General features: G+C 45.8%; 2 protein-coding genes across 2 annotated transcripts; both read right to left on the minus strand.

Annotated features, from left to right (window-relative positions):
* Positions 1-2,714: 2,714 nt before the first annotated feature.
* On the minus strand, positions 2,715-3,363 carry LOC123182809 (histone H3.2). Its single transcript, XM_044595478.1, has one exon. It carries the CDS (start codon positions 3,291-3,293, stop codon positions 2,883-2,885), a length of 411 nt encoding a protein of 136 aa, XP_044451413.1. The 5' UTR covers positions 3,294-3,363; the 3' UTR covers positions 2,715-2,882.
* Positions 3,364-5,761: 2,398 nt separating this feature from the next.
* LOC123182810 (probable phosphoribosylformylglycinamidine synthase, chloroplastic/mitochondrial) lies at positions 5,762-12,214 on the minus strand. Its single transcript, XM_044595479.1, has 4 exons — positions 12,063-12,214; positions 11,036-11,121; positions 6,747-10,951; positions 5,762-6,302 (listed from the first exon to the last, which is right to left on the minus strand). Exons 2-3 carry the CDS (start codon positions 11,099-11,101, stop codon positions 6,752-6,754), a joined length of 4,266 nt encoding a protein of 1,421 aa, XP_044451414.1. The 5' UTR covers positions 11,102-11,121; positions 12,063-12,214; the 3' UTR covers positions 5,762-6,302; positions 6,747-6,751.
* Positions 12,215-12,522: the final 308 nt, after the last annotated feature.

The following is a 12,522-nucleotide window of genomic DNA, read 5'->3' on the forward strand; positions in this document are numbered from 1 at the left end:
AGGAAAGTGTAATGACCATTGAGCAGAAGTGTAACGCTGGCTATGCATCTTCAGTCATGGACTGCTCTTTGATATTCTACTTGCACTCTGAGCCACACTACATAGTACCATCAGAAAATTTCTCAGATCATAGAACTTATATTATGCATCAGTAAATTATAGTATAATTTAAAGTTAATTATACATTTTATTTTTTCCTACTCCCTCCTCTACAAAATAAGTGCCGTCGCTTTAGTTCAAAATTAAATTAACATGCTTGACTGTTCTAGCATCAGCTTACCAGAAAACATCCGGATCCCACAGGAGCACTGTTGTGAGCTGCCCAGAGTGAGCCGTGTTTAAGTGTGTGCGCGCGGGGTCGATTGGAGAATAGGTACATAGAAATTGGTGTTGGTATTACTGTGGCCAAAATTACCCCATGGGCGACCACTAAAATTCTCTCAAGAAATACTAGCACTGTGCCTTAGGATAAACACTTAATCAAGACATCCTTGTAAGTTGTAACTGTGTTTGTAGTTTTGAGATTATAGAGCACAGAAGCAGGGTTGAGAAAACTTTCAGCACTGATGTGATCATCAGGAAAGCACTGTTTATGTAAGGTACACGAAACTGAACTGAACGAGCGTATTACATCTGTTCATTCAGGTTCAGAGGAACCCAACCGGAATAGTTATTTCAAAGAATTTTGACACGGTACTAGTACCATTTAAGCTACAAAATCGAAGCAATCAAGAACACACTAGCTAAAACTGGCAGGTCATTTCACATGCTTGGGATAGGACACGTATCATCTTTGTACCCCTGAATGTAACAAATGTTCAGGATACTCTGTCCAAGCAATGGCCAGCCCACTGGAACAGAACATCAAGCAAACAACTGCTGTTTCGACAGACAGAACCGGGAATGGCATGAGATTTTGACCAATCGTTGCCAGCGCTTCCTCGATGTTCTGGTGCGTTATTTAGGAATTGTGGGTGATGCAACCAATAATATTGCAGGCACGGTGTCGAAGCCCTGCGGCATTTCCTGAACCTGTAAGATCTGAAGACAGGACACCAACTAGGTTGTACTATCAGTATGTACTTAGTTTAGAGCATGGTTCATAGACTTGCAGGGTTGCAATATAATTAGGCAAAGTAGGGATGCTTTTCAACAGAATATGTGCACTGAACATCAGACATACCGGCATTGTCATGCAACATGTCGATAGACAGAAAAGAAGACGAGAGCAATTTTCAGGTACCATCTCAACTGCTCGATTCGTTCGGGTTCAGAGGCAACTAATGAAGCTCAAAATCGGAGTAAAATAGAACAAGCTAGCTGAAACAGGCAAGAAATTTGACAAAGTTGGGAACAGGCATTCAAACGCAGATGAATGAGAATAGGAAGCCAACATTTTTTCATTTCCATTGCTGATGGCAACAAGAAGGTACCATCAGATTAGGCATAACACATCCACCATGACAAGAACACAGGCACATTCTGAAACACTACTAGCACACACTTCCACCGACGAACCCAGCCTAACAAGGATCTAACAGACGACGCATGTAGAGCACAGATATCCAACTTTTCACTTGCTGATGACAAAAGGATGTTAGCATCAAGATCACACCACCACGGCAAGAACAAGGTAACTTTTTACTACAGCAGCAGAGCATTTCCACCGCTCAACACAAACTGACGACCTAGCACATCTATCCACCCGCAGGCACGACGCATACTAGGTCCTCTCGCAACAGATGCGGCGGGCAAGATAGGCAACTTTGGCAAGCAACAAGGTACATTTAGAACAGAGAAAAAACCTTAGAGCATAGAACTGCTCTACTACATACAACGCCATTTCGTTTTGCGACTGCAGTACTGAAATGAGGTGATGAATAAAATCATGCTCACGCAGAGGTTTCAATGCTAATTCTGTACCTTGAGTTGAATTACTTAAGAGCTCCTCGTTCGTCTTTCCTGGACCTGGGTACATGTAAATAAATGATAAAATAGATGCCAAAACGGAAATTATATGCAGATGGATCTTAAGAAAAGTAGAGCAAAAACATGTCCGACAGTTCAGAGAAGGAATTTCTGTTGCAAAAATATGCAGTGTCTCACCTCCTCAGCTAGGATTTTATGGTTCTTCAGTTCATTAAACCAGAAATCTGGCATACTTTTTCCTCTGCAGCGAAGCATTATGAACAAGTCAAAGACTGTTCTACATTCCTTTTTCATTACATGATCTCTTTCCAACATAAAGTTACTCAACAAATCTACATTCCTTTCTGATCTAGCAGTTTCATCTGCGCCATCTTTGGTTACACTTTCTACCTCAATCACACTGTTGAATTTGCAGGTGCAGGAAATCCATCAAATGGATCATAGAACAAACAGAACCATGCAAGATAGTAGAAACATCTTTTGTCTATCTGCATCCTATTTAGTAGTGTAGTTGTTATCATGGTACATCTGAGAGTAAGAGTTGTTTACCAACAGTTGCAGGAGTCGAAAGTGAAGATTGGAAACAGGAAAAATCAGAAAGACAGAATAGAACAGATGGATACACAGAACTGAAGGACGAGCCAAAATAGATTCAGATGCAACCAAAAAAGATTACTAGTGATTGCGAATTTCACGAGTTGGGATAATCAAATGTCCCAGTTGAGGAATCACATTCAACAACGGGCTCGCAGACAATGAAAAACAAGCATCAAATGGCACAGATCTTAGAACAGATAGCAACATTTTCATTTCAGTTACTGATGACAGCAAGATGGTGACATCAGAACAGACACACTACATCGACCACGACACGAACAAACACTAGCACGCACATTTCCACCGATGAACACATCAGGCTAAGAGGACGACTAACAGACGACGACGAACAGAGCTTAGGCCCTCTCTCCACGGATGCGGCGGGCGAGCTGGATGTCCTTGGGCATGATGGTGACGCGCTTGGCGTGGATGGCGCAGAGGTTGGTGTCCTCGAAGAGGCCCACCAGGTAGGCCTCGGCGGCCTCCTGCAGGGCGGAGACGGCGGAGGACTGGAAGCGGAGGTCGGTCTTGAAGTCCTGGGCGATCTCGCGGACGAGGCGCTGGAAGGGGAGCTTGCGGATGAGCAGCTCGGTGCTCTTCTGGTACTTGCGGATCTCGCGGAGGGCGACGGTGCCGGGGCGGAAGCGGTGGGGCTTCTTGACGCCGCCTGTGGCCGGGGCGGACTTGCGGGCGGCCTTGGTGGCCAGCTGCTTCCTCGGCGCCTTGCCGCCGGTGGACTTCCTCGCCGTCTGCTTGGTGCGGGCCATGTCGGAGGAGATGCGCGGGAGGCTGAGGAGATTTGGGGGATTGCTGGGAGGAATGGGGGTGAGGAGCAAGAAGGGGAATGGGCGGCGTTAAATAGGAGGAGAGCGCCGAGCGGGCGGGGGATTGGAGCGGGGGGCGCGCGTGGGTTTTGGTTTTCCGGGAGGGATGGTGGGGCGTGGAGCGTTGGATGTGTGGTGCGTGGACGGCTGGGATCTGGTTCGAGGGGGCGATCCGTGGGAAGGGGGATCGCGCGCCCTGATTGGTTGGAGACGAGTCAGGCGGATCGTGGAGAGGCAGATGAAACGAAAATGGGCTCCGAGGAGGCGCCGCCATATTTTGCTCTTTGCCGCCCACGTCCCGAACGAAAACCTCAGCCAAAACGAGAATTGACGAAACTAGTGGTTCTTTCTTGAGAAGAATATAAGAGTTTCGGTGATTGCTACTAGAATCAATTGTTTTACTAGTAGCATATGAATTGTTTATGTGCTAATTCATCATAAACACTGGTGTGTAAACTGATTTACATATAAATGGTCATTTTAGAAAAGAATTTCTTTTCAGTTTTGACTGCTGTAGCACACACGCCCAACTACTGATGTTTCTGTAAGTCGCTACTTCTAGGATTCGTGACAAGCACGTCCGGGAATCTGTCCATTTGGTTGGCTTTTCAGCAGCGAAAGCCATGAAAAAAAATCCCAACCAGACAAGGCCAAATTCTAAAATTCTTGATGTTCAATTGTTTTCTTCCATTTCGAGAAGCGTTTTTACTCACCAGGTGAATTAACGAGCCAAGCGGCTCGTTAAGCTCGTGACCACTAAACTCGGTAAACTTAACGAGGCAAAAACCCTGCTAGATTCTGTTCGTTTGAAGCTTGTAATCATTCATGAGCGCTCGCTAGACTTCAGATCATTAACAATGTGCTCAGAGCATCTCTAGCAGATCCCATATAACCTCGCCGGGGTGCGTTTTTTCGGCGGGTTTATGGGACGACCTAAAATTTCGACCCGAGCGGGTCCGCCAAAAAGGGCCCTGCCCACAAAACATTTGCGGGAGCCCATAAACCGCCTGCGATTCCGATATATATGTCGGCTCCAGGTCGATTTAGGGTTCGCATCTGGCTTTCCCCCCATTCCCCTCTGTCGCATTTTTTCTCCTCCGGCTAGAAACCCCGCAAACTTCAGCCTAGATTTCCAGCGCGTTTACCTACCCGAACTTGCCGGAGATGTCGTCGGTCGGTGCTGGTTTGGGTGGCCGAGGGGGTCTCAGCGGACGATGCGGGAACGGCGGCTGCGCCGGGCTCGGCGGCGACCCACCCCACAAGCGCCGCCACGAGGCGGAGGCCGAGAGCTCCTCCCTCCCCCCGCCGGTGGACAAACGGTGGAGGGAGCAGGCGCGCATCCGCGGCGCCCCCTCCCGCAGTGCCGGCGCACGCGCGTGGCGGAACTTCAACCGCCTCGACCGCATCTTCTCCCCCGCGCTGAAGCGTCGCCAGGAGGCGGAGAAGGCGTGGTGGAAGCCCAAGGAGGCCACCGCCGCCGCCGGAGATGAAGCTGCGGTCACGCGCGTGGAGGCGCTCTTCGAGGAGTATCAGCTCGCGCAGGTCCTCTCCAGCACCCTCATGTACCACCACCTTCACGAGAACCCGCCCCGCGACGACGACGACTTGTAGATCAGCTAGTATGCTTTCCGTTTCTCTACCACCATAGTACACACATTTTTGAACTTGAATTAGCTATCCGGCAAGACCCTGGAGCAGTTACAAGCCATAGATTTGTTCCAGAAGCTAAACATCCACCGTTTATCAGTACCCAGCCTAAAAGATCCAACGGTTTATAATTCGTGGATTCGCTATGTACGGACAGACACCAAAGCGACTCCACCAGCCTTCTGGAATGCTCCAAACTGATCCACACACGTGCTGGTGCAGAAGTACGTAAGATCTTTTGTGGCTGTTTAGAACGTCAATGCTCAATGGCTGGAGGCTTAGAAGATCCGGCAAACAACAATGATAGACTATAGCTTTCTTAAAAAAAGTAAAAAGCTATAGCTTTTATACAAATCAAAGCACTGAAATGTTTGTATCCACCAAACATTCGAACGCAGCAACTTGACACTTCGACGGAATTTAACACTTAAAGGCATGCATACTACTCCCTTTGTACCAAAATATAAGATGTTTTTGTATTTCAAATAAACTAGCAATGTGTTCATACTAAAAAGAATTAGTGGAGAGCACGTGCATAGCACGTACCTTCTACTAGTAGTACGATGTTTAATTTCGGTTTGTATCAAGTATGGCATGGTATGTAGTATGATGAACTCCCCTGTTCTATGCTTGAACTCTGGTGATCTATGCTTAAGCGCGAACTACAAGTTTGAATATGTGGTTTTGGTATGAAGGATCTATTCTGGGACCCCCGGTTGCGGGATCTGCTAGAGATGCTCTCACAAAATCAAATGCTACGAGTCTAGAACTAACCATATTGTGGCTTGTTTCAGTCTTTCAGACCTTCCTCAATTCCATGAATCCAGGAGTTATAGCTTTTGTCCACCCTGTCTAAGTGTTATTACCTTCTTGAGGTTACACCAAACTGAAAGTACAATCCCGAATATGTAACCGGCGACATGGTACATTTCTGTGTAATACTACAAAATGGATATGCTCCGCAGAACGAAAGCTGACAGGATATATTTTATGTTGCCGGACAGCTAGACTGCTAGAGCATAATATCACTGGATGATGGATATAGGTGAATAACTGCAGAAGAAGCATATAGCTCAATTCAGCTGGTGAAACATAACTATGCTCGCACGCAGCACCTATACAGGCACTGTCCATTCAGAATAAGTAGCAGAAATATTCAAGAACTGAGGGCTGCTGTCTGTCACTTGAGTTCTTCCAACACGATAATTTCAGACATGGTATTGAGTTGATCCATGGCCACATCAGTTCAGTTCTACAGCAGAATGCCCAAGCTCTAAACACACATACGAACCACCAATTTGGTCCCTGCAAGTTCCAGGAAAGGAAGGGTAAGCAAATAGTTATTTCATGGCAGTATTGTACGAGACCTCATGTGAATAGAACAACAAAATACAATCCCTAGCTCTATTTTTCTTATTCTTTCTATTGCAGTGAACCACTGAGCTGGAACATGAGAGACCCTGGATGCCTAATAATTATCACTGCATTAAATAACAAAATTCAAGCACAAAGCGGTGTTCAAGCTAACACAGTACTACAATAAAGATCAAGCTAAGAGGAGAGTTACCAGAAACATAAAACAACAAGAATGCCATTAACAGAATGAGCGGTTCAGATGTAAACGAGAGCAACAAACCGTGTCTAGTTCACGGGCTAGCCAGAGATCTAACTATAGGGAACCAAAAGTAAAAATAAATACATACAGGGAGCCAAAAAAAAAGGTGAATATGTTTCAGGAGTCTGATTTACCTTCTCTATGAACACCATTCTCTTGCATTCTGGAACATGCGCAACCAAGGACTGGGACCACCCTTCTCAACCTGCCACTCCTTGGGATACCATGGGTATTGCCACATCATAAAGGAACGCTCCGGGTGTGGCATCAGAGCAAGGTGTCTTCCATTAGGGGAGCAAAGGGCCGCAATACCAAGCGGAGAGCCATTAGGGTTGAAAGGATAGACCTCTGTGACGTTATTAGCATCATCACAGTACCTCAGAGGAGCCAGATTTGAATTGACAACATCAGATAAGACGTTTTCATCTGGGAAGAAGGCTCTCCCTTCACCATGAGCACTCCAAATGCCCAAAGTAGAGCCTTCCATACCTTTGAACATTATAGAAGGAGAATCCCCTATGGCCACACTGATAAACCGACATTCAAAACGGCCAGATTCATTGTGAGTGAACCTTGGCTGGGACATGTCTCCACCTGCACCAAGCGAGCCTCCAATATCGGGTCCTGGTACCCAACCAAGAAGAGCCATGAGCTGACACCCATTGCACACCCCAAGGCTGAATGTGTCTGGCCTATTGTAGAACTCCTGGAACTGCTGTATGAGGGGCTGGTTGAACCTGATAGATGCAGCCCAACCTTTTGCTGAGTCAAGAACATCTGCATAGCTAAATCCACCAACAAATGCAATCCCACGGAATTCCGTTAGAGAAGCCTTTTGGTTCAAGAGATCCGACATTGTGATATCCCACGGTTCAAAACCAGCAGCATGGAATGCAGCAGACATTTCCCTATCACTGTTGCTCCCTTCTTCCCGAATGATGGCAACCTTCGGTTTCGAGGATGCAGACAGTAGTTTCTTGTCTGTGAATTTGGGCGTAAAAGACAAATGCCATGAGGGCGATGTTCGGCTTTTTAGGCCTTCTTTCTCAAGCTTGACACAAGATTTCAGCCGCTGTAGCTCCTCAAGCTGAAAGCTTGTTTCCTCCCACAAATCTCTGAGGTCTGAAGTTCTTTCTTTCAAACACACCTCACCATCAACAAGCAGCTCTATTTCTGGTGCTGCAGTTACTTCTCCTATCACATTAGCAGAAACCCCTGCCGCATGAAGTTTTTGCTTCACTACATCAAGGTCATCCAAATGCACTTCAATTACAAGACCAAGCTCCTCCGCAAAAAGTGTTTGAAGAAGGTCATTATCTTTTAATTCTATGTTGAGGTTAACACCACAGTTGCCAGCAAATGCCATCTCAAGAATGGTGACAATAAGCCCACCATCGCTAATGTCATGACCAGCAGAAATCAGACGTTCGCTGAGCAATTCTTGAACAACCTCAAAGACCTTTTTCAAGTAAGGGACATCTTCTATGTCTGGGCAGTCATTTCCAATTTGATCAAACGCTTGTGCGAGAGCAGAACAACCAAGTCGCCGCTTTCCTTTAGCCAGGTCAACATGCAACAGAACCCCGTCCTTCACAAGCTTTAGATCTGGAGTAACCGTTAAGGTTATATCAGGACATGTCACATAAGCACTGATAACAAGATTTCCTGGAGCTTTGACTAGCTCGCCATCACATTGAGCTGCCATAGAAAGACTATCCTTTCCTCCATCAATTGCAATACCAAGTTGAATCATGCAGTCAGCCATTGCGACAGCAGCATCATACATATCTGCTCCCTCTCCATCAATCTTTGCAGCGTACATCCAATTGCCACTTGCTTTGACGTCAGCAAGAGATGTAACTTTAGCCCAAACCAGATTGGTCAATGCCTCCCCAACAGCAAGCCTTGCCATAGCCTCAGGATTAAGTAAACCCTTTATTGGTTGTTCTCCAATGGCACAAGCACCACCAGTCAGATCTGTGTATGTCTGTGCAACTACAGCAACATCAGCAAGTGGAAGTTGCAGAGGGCCAACCGTCTGCTGTTGTGCCACAAGACCTGTCACACATCTGTCAACCTTAGTGGTCAAGAAACGCTTTGAACATACTGAGGGAAGCTTCAATACTCGCTTAAGAACATCCATCAGTGTAATCTCGGGTGCTATGTCTAAGGGCTCACTCGATCGAGGAACTCGCTTGAAATCAAAGGTCTTCTGAGGCATATCTCCTAAAACCTTTTCAAGCTCAAGATCAACAGCAGGCGGTGGAGGAGGAAGGCCACTCAACATTGCATGCTCCACAGCAGCACTGTCAATTAAAACAATCTTTCCACTACCATCAATTTCACCAAGGACAGCCATTGAAACTCTCTCTCTATCACAAAGTGACTGCAACAGGTTTCTGCTCTCAGGCTTCACCAATAATGCATCTTGTTCCTGGTATTCAGCACCCCAGATCTCCAACACAGACAATGTGTGATCACCAACAACAATTGAGCGGATATCAATTTCAGCACCCTTAGGATAGATTATTTCTTTCACGACATTGCAGTTTCCTCCAGCTCCCTGATCATGAATGCTGATGATTGGATTCTTCTCTCCCATTTCCACACATGCCCTGATCACGCGATATAATTTCTGTGCCATCTCAGCATCTCCCCGCTGCACTGCGTTAAAATCGAGCTCTGCATCATTCTGTCCACTAACCATACTTGAGGCAGCACCACCACCCATACCAATTCTGTATGCTGGACCACCAATCTTCACAACTAGCATGCCAATTTCTGGATCCCCTTTCGATATGTGTGCATGGTCAATCTGCCCAATTGCCCCACTGAACATTATAGGCTTCAGCCATTCACGGCGCTCCCCGTTTGGCAACCTAGAACCAAAATTTCTTGTAAATCCCTGAATTAAAGGCTCGCCAAACTTGTTCCCATAGTCAGAAGCACCGTCGCTAGCATCAATAAGAATCTGCAATGGAGAAGCTAAGTTTGATGGGTATGAAAAAGATGAATCCTCCCAAGGTGCATATGATTCTTCAATTTGAAGGTTTCCAACACAATAACCAGCAGTTGAAGCAACAACAAATGAGCCCTTTCCAGTGGCATGTGTGTCCCTTATGCGGCCACCTGCACCTGTTTCAGCTCCTGGGTAGGGTGCCACAGCACATGGAAAATTATGGGTTTCTGCTGTGAACAGAATGCCTAGTTCACGCATCATCAGGGATAGCGGTGAAGTGGAACCTGGTAGTGCTGGGCGTAGGTGATTTACAAGAGTCCCTTTTATTGCACTCGAGTTATCCTTGAACCCAATAATAGAATTATTAGGGTTAGCCTTCAAGGGACTCTTTACTAACTGAAACAAAGTACTTGGCATGGTCTCTCCATCTATCTCAAGCTTTCCATTAAAAAACCAATGTCTGCTGTGCTCACTGTTTGATTGCGCTATGTCAAAAAGTTCTACTGTAGTTGGATTGCGCTTGATGTCATCTCTGAATAGGTGAGTATAGTACTTGATATCTTGTTCATCAAAAGCAAGACCCATTTTAAGATTTATTTCCTCCAGTGCTTCCCTTCCCTTTTCCATGACTGGTATAACACTGACAGGTTCTGGAACTACATCTGACCGAAATGATGTGAGCTTGCTAGGATAAACACACTCTGTCATCCTGTCATGAATCAAAGCAGCAAAGTTGTTGAGTTGGCTTTCATCAAGTGGGTCACTACCAGGCTGAAGGCACAAAAGATATCTTCTAGACCTCTCCAGGCGAGTTACTTCCATTAATGATAGAGCTTTACAAATCGAGACAGCATTGGTTGAGAAAGCTGTCGAAAATGTCATCCGAGGACCAACCTCAACAAGGAAGCAGTAAGGGCTCCTAGAAACTTCCTCCTCCAGAAAGCTCCCTGTTTGTAAGTTGTCAGGTTCATAAGTTTCTGCTAGGAGCCACTGAAGTGTTGCGAGCTTCGTAGAACCTAGTGCATCCTCCAACTCAACATTGAAGCATTGCTCAGTCTTTATATCAATAATATTAGAAGAAACCTTTGCCTGCACTTTCCTGAGTAACTCCTTGGCCTCACTCTCTTGAAGAAATGGTTTGCGATAAAAGTGAATAATCCTTGAAACTAATTCCATGTCATCAATAGATGCCTCTATCAATGGACTACTAACTCCCCTGGATACTGCAGCAGTGAGAGCAGGCATTGGTCGGATATTTGGAACAGTAGCCCTTTGATTAGGTAAACGGCAAAGATGACGTAGGTCCAGGCAATGTCGAACTACTCGTGACCTTCTCAAAGGAGTGTGTCTTGTGGATATAAAACTACTCCTTTGTTTTCCCTGTGACAAAAAGAGAAGTGCATGATAATGGTTACATGCCGAAAGGAGAAGCATATTTAGTTGATAGTTCAACAAGGTGTATACCATATTACTAGGAAAGCCTTGAAGACGTAGCATATTGCTTGCTGTCATTTCAGCATGAGATGCCATATTCACGATACTCCAAGAACCTGTGAACCACAGAATAGGAAATCAGGCACTGAACCAATGAGCATAGCTAAAGTTTAATCTACAATATTAAAAACTACAAAGTTGGTTTGTGTCATTAGCAAATGTTGAATCCAGGAACTCATTTCATTATACTTTTACGATGTAAGCAAAAAGATAAATGCACACACAGACACACTTCAAGACAAAGGTCAATGTGTTAGTTCATTGTTCTGGATTGCAGATCACGTTGAATGAAAATACAGAGTGGACATGAAACCCCTTAAAGTGTGCACCCACAAACAAACAACTAGCTTATTTCATCCAAATTTTCATGAATTTTTAGTAGTTCCAGCGTTCACATACTCACATAGACAACGGTTAGTTCGCTGAATCAGAGAGCTCTCTTGTATGAAATGAATAAACTGGGATAAAACCATAAGATGGTCTATCAGATGCAAGATACTTCAACTGTTTTTTGCTAGGAAGCACCGATATGGATATGGGGACACGGGATACGGCGATTTCTAAAAACAACCATTCGACGAGTATATATAAATAATTAAAAAAATGCCATGTTATGAAGACAATGAATTGAATGTGTTAGGCGATATCAAAATACAACCCCATTTGTTATATCCATGCCTATTTTCATCAAGTCCCCATCTCCTCAGTGAATGAATGATCGTCAATTTACTCAATCCTCGATGACTGAATGGTCGTCAATCTACTCAATCCTCGTGGTACTTGCACAAAGCACTGGCCAGCGCCCAGCAGCAGCCAGGAAGCACGCACACAAGTACACAACGAGCACGCACAGAGACATAGCAAGCACGCACGCAAGCGGCGACAAGCACACAAACAGCACGCACGCATTGCGGCACCAACAAGGCAGCAAGCAAGCAAGTGCGGGAGGACCGGACACCACCGGAGAAGAGCAGGGATTAGGGAGGGGAGGGTTTACCTCGCTGGCGACGGCTGACGGGCGGCGGCGGCGGCAGAGAAGACTCGCGGCGGCAGCGGCGGCAGAGAAGACTCGCGGCGGCAGCGGCGGCGGCGCGCTCGTGCGGTCGCCCGCGAATATTCTGTCCAGTTTGCTGCCCGAACGTTTTTTCTTTTCTTTTTAGGGCTTGCCCGAACGAATTGAGTGCGTTGGCTGTTTAGGGTTTACGGATGGGCTTGAACTGGGCTTCCCGTGTCCCCAAGTTGGTCGTCTCGTTTTGCAGCCCAAAACACCTGTAAAACACTGTATCACTAGTAGAATGCCTGATGCTAAAAAAAACTAGTGAAATGCTCGTGCGTTGCTACGGGCTGCTAGAGGCAACAATGCATGTAAATGAATCAAAGAAATAATTAAAGTCGTATTCAAAGTTAAAGCTTATTTTTTCCTCATATGTCCGGATGTGTTCGGACATCAAACACGC

Source organism: Triticum aestivum, chromosome 1D (genome assembly GCF_018294505.1).
Source record: "Triticum aestivum cultivar Chinese Spring chromosome 1D, IWGSC CS RefSeq v2.1, whole genome shotgun sequence".
NCBI lineage: Eukaryota > Viridiplantae > Streptophyta > Magnoliopsida > Poales > Poaceae > Triticum > Triticum aestivum.